At 35.0% G+C, this 14,111-nt stretch overlaps 1 protein-coding gene across 5 annotated transcripts in view; it reads left to right on the top strand.

The window, feature by feature from the left end:
• The window catches only part of LOC127860371 (uncharacterized), an 83,872-nt gene extending 71,502 nt beyond the window's left edge, over nucleotides 1-12,370 (top strand). The window contains exons 1-3 of one of the 5 annotated variants that reach the window (XM_052398402.1): nucleotides 3,939-4,023; nucleotides 4,651-4,834; nucleotides 8,664-9,953. In XM_052398402.1, coding sequence (XP_052254362.1) covers nucleotides 4,681-4,834; nucleotides 8,664-9,472 — 963 coding nt within the window. In that variant the 5' untranslated portion in view covers nucleotides 3,939-4,023; nucleotides 4,651-4,680 and the 3' untranslated portion in view covers nucleotides 9,473-9,953. The other 4 variants (XM_052398405.1, XM_052398401.1, XM_052398403.1 and 1 more) reach the window with 4 other exon arrangements.
• Nucleotides 12,371-14,111: the final 1,741 nt, after the last annotated feature.

Raw genomic sequence — 14,111 nt, 5'->3', positions numbered from 1 at the left:
TCTCCGACAGCTGCTCTTGCAATTGTCAGGAACTCTTGTGATACACCAAGTTCTGGAGGGCGTTGAGAATACTCCCGTTCCACATCATTTAATTCCCTTTGGTCAACCAGTGATATTTTACAATCTCTTGCGCCATGTTCTTCTGGCTGAAAGAACGACACCTCAGGTTTTCCTGCAGGACATGAAATTCGGTTATTTCGACGAACACAATGAGTATTCCAAATATTGCAAACTTCATTCAGGTCTTTACTTATGACAAGAAGAAAACAATATCTAATGCATTCTAAGTGCACACTATCAGATGTGTCCAGTAATCCGAAATCACTCATATCTTTAAAATGGTTCATCCAGACATTTCCACACATTTCTCTAAAACTTCGCCAAAACCTCTCAATTCTGACATTTCTGTTAGATGAAACATAGACGAAGCTTTGGATCCCCTGGTACTGATCTGCGTCTGTCCATCGTAATGCCATTTGCACATCACGGACAATAGAATTTTCTATACCGCGTCACCGTAAACCCGAACTGGAATGCCATCAATTTCCCTCATGTAATCTAAATAAAAGCTAGATATGTACATCGGCAGCACCTTATGAATCAATGAGTCCTAAAATAAGACGAACCATCTCAAATGTAGCTGCAAGTCCATGATTAATCAGGAGTCTTTGACGCATTTGCCGGTAACCAGCATTTTCACCGGAAGCTGATAACTCAAGCAATATTTCTTGAATTATTTCGTCGAGACTGTGCTGACTTTGGCCTCTAGTCAGGCGGTAACGTCTCAAGACTCGGAAAATTGATCGTTCGCTTGTTATTGTTCCATGTCGTATGGCCATAACTCCAAGAATTTCACGTATAGAATAACCTCTCTGACGATACAAAACAATAAGCTGTGATGATGACATACCCCGAAGATCGGCGTCCTGAATATCGTATGCGGGCATGATCTGGAATTACCATAAAGAAAATTAGAGATCTATTATTCAAATAAAAAATCCAATGGTCTAACAGGTGGCTTTCCAAAGGGGGAAATTGGTACTGTACCGTTTTCGACCTTTGAACTCTAAATGTGACATTGACACTGTATAGACTGTTGCATTAATGAATACAAAAAAATCGCACATCCATTTCTCACCGAGTAATTTCCATTTTTGTGTCTGAAAATAAATATGTAAAAACAGCTTCATTTATTTTCGTCAACAAAGATGCATTTACATAAAAAATAAAACAATAAAAGGAAACTTACTACTTGCTATAGTATGCACGTACACTCCAGTTCTTGGTCTGTAGGATAAAGACAATGTTCACCAAGTGAAGAGCATCTATTTTTATATAACTGGCATCTTTCGCGAATTAATATTCATAATTTCATGAAGTTATCTGATTTCGAGAAAAGTTATTTGTTTTGCGAAATCTTTCATTTTTTTCATGAACATTTTATCTGTATGTGTTGGCAGTTTAGAGCACTAACATGCATAAATTCGTGTTAACAAAATATATTTATTTACGTGAAAATTTATCTGTTTTTGCGAAAAGAATTTCTTTTTCGCGAAATCCTCCATTATTTTCATGTTATTTTAAGTTGTTAAGTGGTGGCACAAATATGCTTCCATAATTTATAGTTTTGTCAAGCACATTTCTTTGAGGGATACAATCGGTTTCACTTAATATATCCGATAACGTCCCAATTCTCGAATTAAAATCGGCCGCAATGATCATTGTGTCACTTTCACTGTTAATATAGATTTGGGCCAGCAAATGGGAAAAGAAGCCTTGGGCGTCGCGACCACGAGTCGAGTTTTCTGGAGGTAGGTAACATGAAAACACTGTGAAATCATAGTTATTTTGTTTATGTGTAAATTGCACGACTAGTATTCCATCGTAAGATTTATCAACAACGTTTATATCGTATTCCGTTATAATCCAGTTTTTAACCAAAAGGCCAACGCCCCCTGACGGTTTCGGTGCGTTTCTATGAATGTTAACTCTGTTGAAACCAATCCAAGTATATCCGTGTATATCTATCACATTTTGTTCGCCTAGATGAGTTTCTGACAGCGAAATAATATCCGAATCAAGTGCGATAATAATTTGTTCTCTGAGTTTACAGTTTTCACGTGTCCAGCCACAAATATTTAAGTGAGACACTTTAATTGACCTGTAAGACCGGGACGCTTCCTAATCTGAACTACGTGCTGTTTCCATGCTATCTTGGTGTCGTGCACGCTGAATGATACGGCCGCTCGCATTATCTCGGAACTCTTTCCCTTGCGGAAGCTGGCAAAGCACTGCTTTCGCGTTCATTCTACGAGTCTTTTAATGTGAGACTTGCAGCTTTTCAAGTAAATGTTTTTATACGCCTCAAGGTCTTTCAGTACCATTATGTTTCTTAAGACTATGATTTTTTCATCTAAGTTCTGTAATGCGATCTTCACTAGAGCGGGACGATTCGTGAATCTAGTTGGCAGTCTTATAGCTCCTGTGACCAATACATTATTGGAGACATCAGCGCCCATTGCCTCAATAATACGGTCGTAGCAACTTGTTCAGTTATTCGACGGAAATTTCCCGAACTTAAGCGCCAGTGCAATTATAATACAAATATTTTAAACAATATAAAAATATTTAATATATTTCCGATATAGTCACAAGAAGTTCGCAGAATACTAAATTTATCGTGTACATATTTGCTGAACATTCCTGCCAAACGCGTTCGTCTTATTAATTGCTGCCATTTTGTAAAGGGGGTTATCAAATGATAGTCGAGATGGCGACGTCAATTCCGAGGTAGCTATTTTTCGCCGTTTTATACCCTTTATTACTTGTATTTATTGTTAAAATGCCGCTCACTTTCCAGCCATATCAGCAAGAAAGTTACTTGCGTTTATTTCGTGGTGATGCTTGCTCTTTATCAAGACTTTACTCGCTGCGAAATTTCTTAGCGGGATGACCTAATTAAAGCTCCACTAAGAAAATTTGCGGGGAGGAAAGTCGAGATATAAAGCGAATTTTAATACGAAACAAACGCTTATCACATGTTTACTGATATGGCTGAAAAGTGAGCGTCATTAAACAAGTAAACAAAAGAAATAAAGGATATAAATTAAAACGGCGATAAATAACTGTCTCGGCATGGACGTCGCCATCTTGACTTTCACGTGATTACCCCTCAGTATTAACTGTTTTAAGAAAAATAAACATTATACTGCGTAAAATATAGCATGTCTATCCGTAGTATCGGCCCTCTTAATGAATACATACGAATTTTGGAAGTGAAAAATAAAGAAACAATCATGTTTCATTTGTCAATATAAAATTTAATTATGCGTATTTTTGGTCATAACAACGAAAACAGCATTTAAATCGGCATTGTTTTAACAAAATAGCTGAATGTCTCATAATATCGGTCCTTCTGATTGGTTGATAAGATTTGTTACTATGTGCATGTGCTTGTTCTATAAATATTATCTTAGTGGAAAAAATATGAAACTCTTGCTCATGTTGTTCCTAAAATATTTTAAATTTTTGTTTTCACAATAAGCAGACCACATGAAATCATGAGATTGATCGTCGTAATAGTCATGAATAACCATAAGATAAATTAATACTTCTAAAAATCGAAAAAAAACCGCACTAACTGGCTTGTACTCCTTGAGTTTTTTTTTCCGTTTAAGTCACGATGCTATACGAATGGCCGATACTGAGGCTAAGGGATAACAGCTGAACCATAATTAATAGAAAAAACTACAAAAAAACTCTTGTAAAAATCGGACGCGGGATAAAATGACAACGAGGGCGCTATAAAAATAATGTTTTTTATTTTATTTTACGTATTAAATATGCAACAAATTCGAAGAACATCTTATGAATGTATTGCGATCATGTATAGTGTTTTGTTACCTGTTTAACGAGCGTTCGAGCGACAAAGAGTGGGAATGTCCTAAATTTTGACCCGATCAAAGTTTTCAGTCATACGCGAGCTACATAACCTTAATGGCGACACAAGAGGCGTCTAGATTGGTATGTTCGATGTATATAACCCTTTGTAACATTTTAGCAACATATACTTACATTTATAAAACTATTTTTTGAACTGGTATTGTATTTCTTAAAAACAAAATATTCACAGAGCAAGCGGTGCCAGGGTGTGCCTCTCCATCGCATATCAACATATTTTAATAGAGTGGAATTCCAACTAATTCAGAAATAATGAAAAAACATGCAATTTGAATATTCATATAAACATTCAATTGTTATATTTCATGCAATATACCAAGTCCATTACGCAACCTGTGATGTATTTTGTTCTATTCCTAGTCAATATAAATTGCCGCCATATAGTCTTTTGATGATTTTTGTTTTGGCAAACAAAGATCTATTGGTATATTAATAGATCTTTGGGCAGACTCTTGATTTATTCTGAACGCGAATTATTTCAGCTATCTTATTCCTAATCAATCAAATTGTAGATGATACACTTAAAAGTGTAAAATTTAGTGTTCTGCAAAAGGTACTCACTAAACAATTGAATAATTATTACCGTAGGCTCTTCTGTCATTTATATCCACAAGAAAGGTAAAATAGCCCCTACTATCCCAACATTTTTGCCATAACATCCCTACACACATATATATATATTATTCACAGACTGTTGGAAACGTGTCGTTCTAAAGCAAGATGTCAACAATGGAAGACAAGTTTTCCCACCTGCCAGATATAAGTACCACACAGCCAGATCGGCTTATCAAATATCGAGTTAGTGATGATGGGTTTGCAGCGGAGGTTCTCTTGCCAGGATTTTCCTACACAGACTTTGATAGAAAAATTGGAGGTATAGTTATCATGGGATTAAGATTTAACGTTTCATTGGGCTGTGCTGTGGTGCATTGATCCTACAAAGCATTACATGAAAATAAGGTTTGGGAGTCAATTAGTTTTATGCTAGTTTATTATTTTCATCAGGCCTTTGGCAATGTTGAGTTCTTGTTTTTGTTTTTTACTTATTGTAAAATATCAATATCGATATTGTATGATATAAAAAAATTAGCTTTAATATAAGTCTGAGCTTTTCTTCTTGCCCAAATATTGTTGGCCTTTGCCTTATTCCCTGGTTAAGGTTAATGTGCAACATCACCATTTCACTGTTTCTGCCACATGTATTCAATTGAAGCTTCATATATGTGTTTACTACAGGTATTCAATTGAAATTGTACACATGTCATTTTGGGTCATTATTGTAGGTCCCAAGTTTCATAATTCTGACCTACAATTTGGCATAATAATGCCTCTTTTTGAACTGTTTAATGCATACAGCAACTCCATGTCTCTATGTTTACTACAGAGGTTGATATAAAATGTTGCATAATTATGTACCTTAAAGGGACTGTCCAACAGATTAAAACTTCGTTTGACGCGAATCGATATTTTGGGAAACTACGAGGATTGCTTATATAGCTAAAAAATACCTCTGGATTTGACGTGAGCGTGGATGGTTGAGTGGTTAAGTCGGGAGACATTTTACTCCAAGCTTCCATGACTAGGGGTGAGTGGTTCGAGCCCTGTGGAGGTTAACATTTTTTCTTCTTTTTTAAAATTGTATTCTTATTTTTTACTATAGATTTTTAGTTTAAATATTTAAATTTATCAATATAAAGCATTTAAAGCAGTTAATGACAAGCTTTAATACATGCCAAAATCTGTTGGACGGCCCCTTTAAAGACCAATAATATTGATCAGCTTTTCAGCATGATAATGCCTCTTCTTGTATTGACAAATGTCTGGTTATGGGCGCATGCAAGTTAAAGTATAAAGTTTGCCTTCAGTCATCACATATCTCTGTAACTACTTAAGATATCTGATTGAAACTTCACACATGTCTATAAGATCATCATGCAAAGTAATAGACCAAAGTCAAAAGCCCTGATCTGCAATTAAGCAATAAAAGGCCTCTTTTGTTATATAAAATGTATGTTATTTTTTGCTTGCAAAACTCTGTAATTTTATGTCTACAACAGATATTGAAATATAACTTAACATGCTGTGTTCATTGTCTTTATAAACAGTAACACACCAAAACATATGACTTTGACCAGCCTTTAAGTATGATTTTGTGGCTTTTTGTACTTTAAAAATCAGGTTAAGCTTTGGGTGCAAGTTGATTCTTTTAGTGTCCAAACTGCTACAGATATTCAATTGAAACTGTGAGGTCACCGATAAAGGCCCATAACTATGAGCTGCAAAGTAGCAGAATTATGTCATTTATTGTACACTTTGCACTAAGGAAATTTAGGTTAGCGTTTTCAACAACTGGTATTTTTGGCTGACATGCAGGCTTAACATGGGGTTGCATTTGGGGATGGTTGGATAAAGATAAGGGTCACTGTTGCTACAAAAAGATATAAAAGAAGCTCAATAATGTTAGTTGGAATTGAAATATAAGCTTAAATGTTGTGTGCTATTAGGTTACAGGCATTTGATATTAAAAATATTTTTTTTTTAATGTGTTTTTGTCCAATATCTTTAGTTTGGACAGAGGTATTGTGCTGCAATCATGTTTGTACCCTTGGGTGGAATTGCATTTTGGGTCATTTGTGTTAAGGTCCTTTTTACTTAAGTTATTATGGAGGTATTATGCTGTGATTCTGTGTGTATGTACTGCACATTCATGTCTTTGCTATGAAACTACCTTTAATTCAACTAAATTAATTGATAAAACATCTAGTTTAAAATCAAGTTTCTTTGCATGATCAAATGTCATGTTTTTATTTAAACAAGAGCACCGCATAACGGGTGCCACGCTCGGCTGCGGGTGCAGTTTTTAATAAATGAAAGCTTGTAAGATTTTTTTTTTTTTTAGAGGTCACAGTGTCCTTGACCTTTACCCTAGTGACCCAAAAAAAGGTGTGGCATGTAGAACTCATCAAGGTGCAGCTACATGTGAAGTTTCAAAGTCGTAGGTTCAAGCACTTTGATTTAAGAGCCAATGTTCAAAACCTTAACAAAATGTAAAGGTTTTAGCACGACGCGGACGGCAGACGGGGGATGACGAGCTGGCTATGACAATACCTCGGGTTTTCTCCGAAAACAGCCGAGCTAAAAATTACATCTTTAAGTTTATATATACTATATAACTATACCGACAAATATTCAACTTGAAATATATCTTTGTCGTCATTATATTAGGTTACCCACACAAAATGTACTATCAAAGCCAAAGAATAGTCGAGCGTGCTGCGCTGTCTGGGGTGTCAGCTCTTGTTTCTTTTAATTTATTAGCAGTTGTGTTATTAAGTAATCTTAATTGTGATAGAGCTAATGTTGGTTAAGCTTGTGTGTCAAAGATTTGTTGAAATATTATTGGATCTTTAAGCATATGTGTATATATTAAAGAATAGTATGTGTTGAAAAACAAAATTTTGTTTGAGAACAAAAGGTAGGACTAGATTGCTGTCATACATCATATGTACCTTATGTGCTTGGTTCAGTTGTAACAAGTGATGTTTTGTAAAAGTATATATGCATTAAAGAAATGTTTTGTTTCTTTTTGACAGGGAAACTAAGCCTTTGGTCTGTGGCTAAAATGATGGAAAGCATAAGAGTTTTGGCATTACGGAAATTAATAGACAGCACATTATTTTCCCTTGGAGATTCCACGATATTTCTTGCAAGAAGCATGCTTGAACTCTCACCCTTGCTGCAATCTGATGTTTACCTGTATCAAAATGGCTTTAGCTTTCAGCAACCCATGTTGTTTCGGTTTTATTTGTCACATATGGGTGAAACCTCCTTTACCCATGTGACAGAATGGACTGATTTTCAAACAAAAAAATCTCTTGGGCGGTTCATTGTAAAATCTGTGTACATCAGCACAGTAACTCGAAGACCTAAGCAACTGCCCACCAATTTCGTTCCTGGAGGAGCTAAATATCTTCAATCAGTTGAGAGTAAAACAAATCTTGAAAAACTTGAATCCGTTTACATTCCAAGTAATGCTTTTAAGCATCCAATACAAGTCCGCTATTCCGATTGTGATATCAATAACCATGTGAATCAGGCTAGCTATTTGAGCTATTGTTTACACAGTGGCACAGCTGCAGCTGTCAAAGGCCAATTGAAGCATTTTAAACAGAATATAGAGGCATACCCTATTAAAAGTATAGATATCCAGTACCTGGGAGAAGTGCTTGTGGGTGACAATGTGAATGTTTGTCTTTGGGAAGCTGAAAAAAAACCCGGAGAGCTTATGTTTGCCATTAATGTAAATGAAAAGATAGTGTTCACAATGGTCATGAAAATTCACCAAAACATTCAAATGTCATCAAAAATTTGATATAAGAGCAACACAAGTTTGTGCTTGTGCAAAATCACCAAACATTTTCAATGTAAAAAGGCCATTTTAAATGAAGAATACTTCTATAAACTATGATCTACATTAGATCTTGTAGTAATGTACTGATATGAATGGAATGTGTATCATATTATAATGATTGAATAGGTTACACTTAATTTTTCTAACCTGCCATCAATGCTGCACAACCGTTCATTACTGGTATAACACTGAATAAACAGAAGATACTCAATAATCATATAGAACTTGATACAATCAGACAAGCATAGCGTCTTCTTGTAATTTTAACGCAACATATCCTTCTCTTAATTAGGGCGACTATTCATGTGGAGCCTGGCTAAACTGATAGAGGCAGTGCGTTGGCAAGGACTTAAACATGGGTTCATACACTACCCCCGTATGTGTCATGGAACAAATCTAGGCCTGTTCGTCGTGGGCCAGTGGTTCAAGATCAGTGAAAATCTGCATGATTTACATAACTATGACAATAGCTATGGCATTGACAAGCCACTACATTTCATTCAATACGTGTCAAATGTAGGCAAAAGTTCATTTTCATTTGTCCTCGATTGGATTGAAAGAGGTAATGGGGAGATTTTGGTGAGAGTGATCACGAACATAGTACTTGTTAACTTGCAAACAAGAAGACCAGAAACATTACCCGAATATTTTTTTATCGGTCTTAATGACCATTTGAAACTGGCTGAAGCTGTACTGCAAACTACTGAATGGAATAGAAAAATGCCACTCGAGGACTTGAAAATGTCATACAGGGTTAACATAAAGGTACTTCATAGTGACGTGGATATGTATGGACATGTGAATCAGGCCACCTACTTCAAGTGGTGCTCAGACGCTACCAGTGAGGCTGCAAAGAGTGGACACCTACCACGGTTTACCAAGCATATAGAGCGGTACAGTGTTAAGGAGGTGCAAGCCATCTATAAGGGGGAGGCTCTGGCCAATGAAGTTGTGACAGTGGCGGTGCAGAGAAATGGTGAAGAGGATAATGTGGTGACGTGTGCAATAGAGAACAAGGGAAATGTAATTTTCACAATGAAAATGTCTTTGTATGATAAGCCTGCAGTGAGTGTTGATCAACATTTGGAATCAAAACTTTGAATCATTTGAAGTGTGAAATATTTGGCTGTCTTTTTCTAGTGGAGTATCTTGTACTCAATAGCATCCATTATTTACATAAAATGTATGTATGTATGTATGGACTCTGGTGGTGGATATTAAATAATTGAAGAGAATATTTTATCATTATTGAAAAATTCAGCGCACAATCTATTGACTTATATTTGTATTGCTGGATATTATTAATTTTTTGTTGCTGTTTATATGTATGAATGGTTTTGTCTGGAAGTAATGAAAGCACTATAGGAAAGTATAGAAAATAAGACAAAAGATTGTTGTTTAAGTCTTTAAGAATATATAAATTATAATACAAAGTAACTTTTTTGGAATTAATTGATGAGCTTTGCCAAAGACCAGAATGATACTAGTGTTGTCACTGGACAAATTAGAGTGATCAATATATATTTAATAACTTACTGTATACAGTATAAACAAGATTTTTTTTAATTAAATACAAATGTTATTTCAAATTGTGTTTTAATATGCACCTTGAAAATTGCATTCAGGTAAAAGGCACTAAAAAATAATTATTATCTGAGCATTTTCAACAAAAAATGTACACACTTTTATCCTCTGCGTAATGGTGAAGTACTGAATAAAATATCAGAAATATAAATAATGTCAAAGATGTCGCACTCAAAACTATAAAAATGATATCAACTTTTTACATCATGGTATATGTAAAAAAGAGTTAAAAAAAGAAAATTACTTATTTTGCTTATTTTAATTTAAAGTCTATTTCATGTTTCTTGTATTCGAAATTGATATGAACACTTGAATTTATAGCAAATAGATAAAATATTAATTTAAAAAAAATCATGTCGTATAGAAAATTGATGGTTGAATGTTAAACTGTTTTATTTGATTTTGAAATGTTTAGCAGCAATTACAGTTTGTTCTTTCAACTTTATTTAAAACTTTAACTTTGTATGTTAGCTTCATTACATCAAAAGGTTAAGACCCTATGCAGATCTAAAAATACCTCCCACTGTGAGGATTGAATTCGCTATCTTTTGGTTGTTAGGCAGAAACCATAGCAAATATGCCAATGGCAGCCAGATTGTCTGCTTGGCAAGAATGTACATGATTCTCTAAATGAATCTAATACTAGTACATAGTTACAGAAACCGTTGTTCAGCTAGTATCGTGTCAGCTAAAAGAAATCAGTGCAACTGTGTAAATGGTTTTATTAGGGGCAAGTTTCTGGACAATTTTACAGCCCATTTTCATCATATGGCTGTGTACAATTGGATAATGTTAGTTCTGGCTACCATAACTTTAAATGTAGCTTTTTATTTTTTACTTGCGCGACCATAACTTTAAATGTTGCTTTTTATGATTTTTTACTGGCGCTACATGTACTTTATCAATACTATTATAAACAGTTCGCTGAAGTTTCTTTAGCTAGGATAATGTACAGAGTTGTTTATGTTAATTCAATGTTACAAATTTTATTACATTATGTTTTTATTGTGAACAAAATAGGGATGCTAAAACAATTCACAAGTATTTGGTAAACAATGTCTAAATGTTTTAGGCTTAAGTTTAAACTTCACAGACCATTTTTACAAAGCTTTTGAAGGACAACTTAAAGAAATTCTATAGATTTAAGAAAAGTCTGTAAATAAGCTACTTGAAATTCCCTTATGAGATCTCGATAGATAACAATACTTTCAACAAAAAAATAAATGTGTCAAATTAATAATATTGTATCATTTTTTTGTCAAAAAGATATTGGCTTTTACAGGGAAATTTAGAAAATGTTCTGAAGTATTTCCGTCAGTACATGTTAAGATTTCCCCAAAGAGCTTTGTGAATACTGGCCCTGAGCAACTAGAAAGAGAGCAACATTAAAAAACAATAAAGAAATCCATGGTTAAATATTGTGCATGGTATTTTCCTTTTTCAGGGAAACTCAATCTTTGGTCTGTGGCTATGGTTTTCCAGTGCATTCGATACACAGTGCTTGAGAAAGGTTTTGGGCATTTCAATAGACTTAAAGATGCAAATCACTCGATATTCATGGCGGGAACCTCATATGAGTTCACAGATAAAGGAAATGCACTCAGAACACTGAATCTGTGGGGACTGAAGCAGCCAATGATAGCTAGGCTTAGGATAATTCATGCTGGAACATCATCCTTTACATTTGAAATCAATTTAAATTTACACAAAACAGGAGAATCGCTGATAACTTCATGCATGACATTTGTGTATGTTGATTATAGAACACGCAAATCGGTTTCATTCCCTGACTGGTACAATACAGTGAAACCAAAGCAGATCTTTCTACAAGCACCTTCTAGACTGGTTACTCCTTTGGTTCCTCAAGATGCCTTCAAGTTTGAGGTCTTTGCAGCTTTTAGTGACATGGATTTCAATGGGCATGTAAACCAGTCTGTGTATGTGAAATGGTGCACCGATGCAGGAACAGAGGCTGCAATCAAGGGCCATTACTCTGGTTTCTCAGGCAATATTGGAAGATATCCAATAAGCAAATTTAAAGTAAAATATATTGGAGAAGGATTTGTGAATGACAAATTTGAGATCTGCACTTGGCAAGATAAAGTGCAACCACTTAGACTGCACTTTGTGTTTATTAAAGACAGGGTTGTTAATATTGTTGTGGAATTGTGCTTTAAATCACTAGAAATTGATGCTAAGTTATAAACATTTGTAACAAATGCCATGCAACCTGGGAATCAATTACCATAAAAAATTTCATTTATCTGATTTGTTTATTTAATATGCACCAGTTCTCTTGCACCCTGTCCCTTAGGACCTTCACCATGGCTTTTTTATCAGATAGTTGTATAGCACATTGTATAAGTAGTTGAAATAAATACATGTATGAAAAATATAATAAATGATAAAGTTACAGTCCATAAACGTCTTATTACCAAATTTGCCAATGGGACTGTGACAATTATGAGTGTGACAATAACCTTTAAGGTAGGGAGACAACTTCACAAGTCTTACAAATGACCGAAATTATGGCTTGCATAAGGGTCAAGTTTTTTTAGTATTCATCAAATAGTGCTTAGTTATGGCTTAGACAAGAATTTTAAGCAGTTTTATTTCAGAATGAGCCCTTTGACCTTGCAGATAGGGAGACAGGTGTAACTTTGTGACAAGTGTTCTTATGATGGTGGACATTGTGGCAAGTTATTTCTTAATCCAATATGAACATGGCATGGCTGACACAAGAAACTTCAGACTGAAGGACAGTGCAACTGGTGCATGCTGCCTACTTAGAAGAGGTGCATCAAAAGCATCTGAGCAAGTTATATGATTGGCCAAAAACTGTGTCTTTCAGAGTATTGTCTATGTTTCACTAAATCCATATAAGGAAAAGTGTCCCCCTGCCCCAAGAGGACCACCTTTTCAAAGAGATGGAAGCATTTTCAAATTTTGTTTGAATATCATAAGAACAAAATTAATGGTCTGAGAAAGTTTTATGATGCACTTCTAGAGTATTCTCACGATATGAGTAAAGCCATAAAAGACAATCCGCCCAGCCCCCTGACAGCCATGATTTTCAGTGAACAGGAACCATTTTCAAACTCAAATCAGAGTTTGTTAAAACAAATGTCTGAGCAAAGTTCATGATGCTTCAACAAAGAATGTGACTTCTGCAGTGTTCACAATATTGCAATAAATTCATATAAGGAAAACTGCCCCACTCCCCAGAGAGGCCATGTATTCCATTGGACTGAAACAATTTTCAAACTCTGTCGATGTATCATTAGAACAAATATTCTGAGCAAGTATCTTTAATATTTATTTAGTTAAGCCAAGTGACCAATTTTGAACAGATTTGACTCAGTTTTGAACTCCACAGAGATACCATTAGGACTAATTGTCTGACCAACGTTGATGCAAATTAGTAAAAAATTGTACACAAGGTAAATGTTGATAACACAGCATAGCATGGACTATGAATAGTTGACAAAAGGTGATCACAAAGCTCACCATGAGTGCATTGTGCTCTGGTTAACTAAACATATCTTAACCATTTTGTAATCCAACAAATAATGATTTTCAATAAACGAGTTGTATTAATGAATTTAGTTAGAAAATGCTTTTGATTTATCTTTTTCCACTCAACTGTTTTCTGTATTTAAACATTGTAAATTAGCCTCTGAGTGAATATTGGCTTTTCTATAGTGTACTATAAAGGTGCTTTCACAAGTGTAACTGTGTATACATCGCATGACCAATCAACAAGCTCATTCAAGAAAATTGGATTAAAAATCATCCTGCTCTTAACCTTTCTGGACTCGGAAGCAGAGTAAAAATGGCTGCATGCAACCAGCATAAAACCAGAAAAGCCTGCAAGTAACTAAAAGTCTGTTCAGGTTTTACGCTGATTGTTGCTCATCAGAATCTGAGGGTTTGCAATGAAGGCTTAAAAATTTGAGTTTAGTACGAAAGGTCTTAACTTTAATTTAATTTTTTCAGGGACTAACAGGGTCAAGGTGAGTTCATGTATCTGAAAGTAAAGGGGTTAATGAACAAGAGGGCCTGAAAAGCCCAAAGTCGCTCACCTGAGATAACAAGATATTATTAGGACAAATCTTCTGACCAAGATTCACGAAGATAGGAAAATAAATGTGGCCTC

This window comes from Dreissena polymorpha, chromosome 15, assembly GCF_020536995.1.
Source record: "Dreissena polymorpha isolate Duluth1 chromosome 15, UMN_Dpol_1.0, whole genome shotgun sequence".
NCBI classification, from domain to species: Eukaryota; Metazoa; Mollusca; class Bivalvia; order Myida; family Dreissenidae; genus Dreissena; species Dreissena polymorpha.
This window is presented reverse-complemented; position numbering and strand designations above follow the sequence as displayed.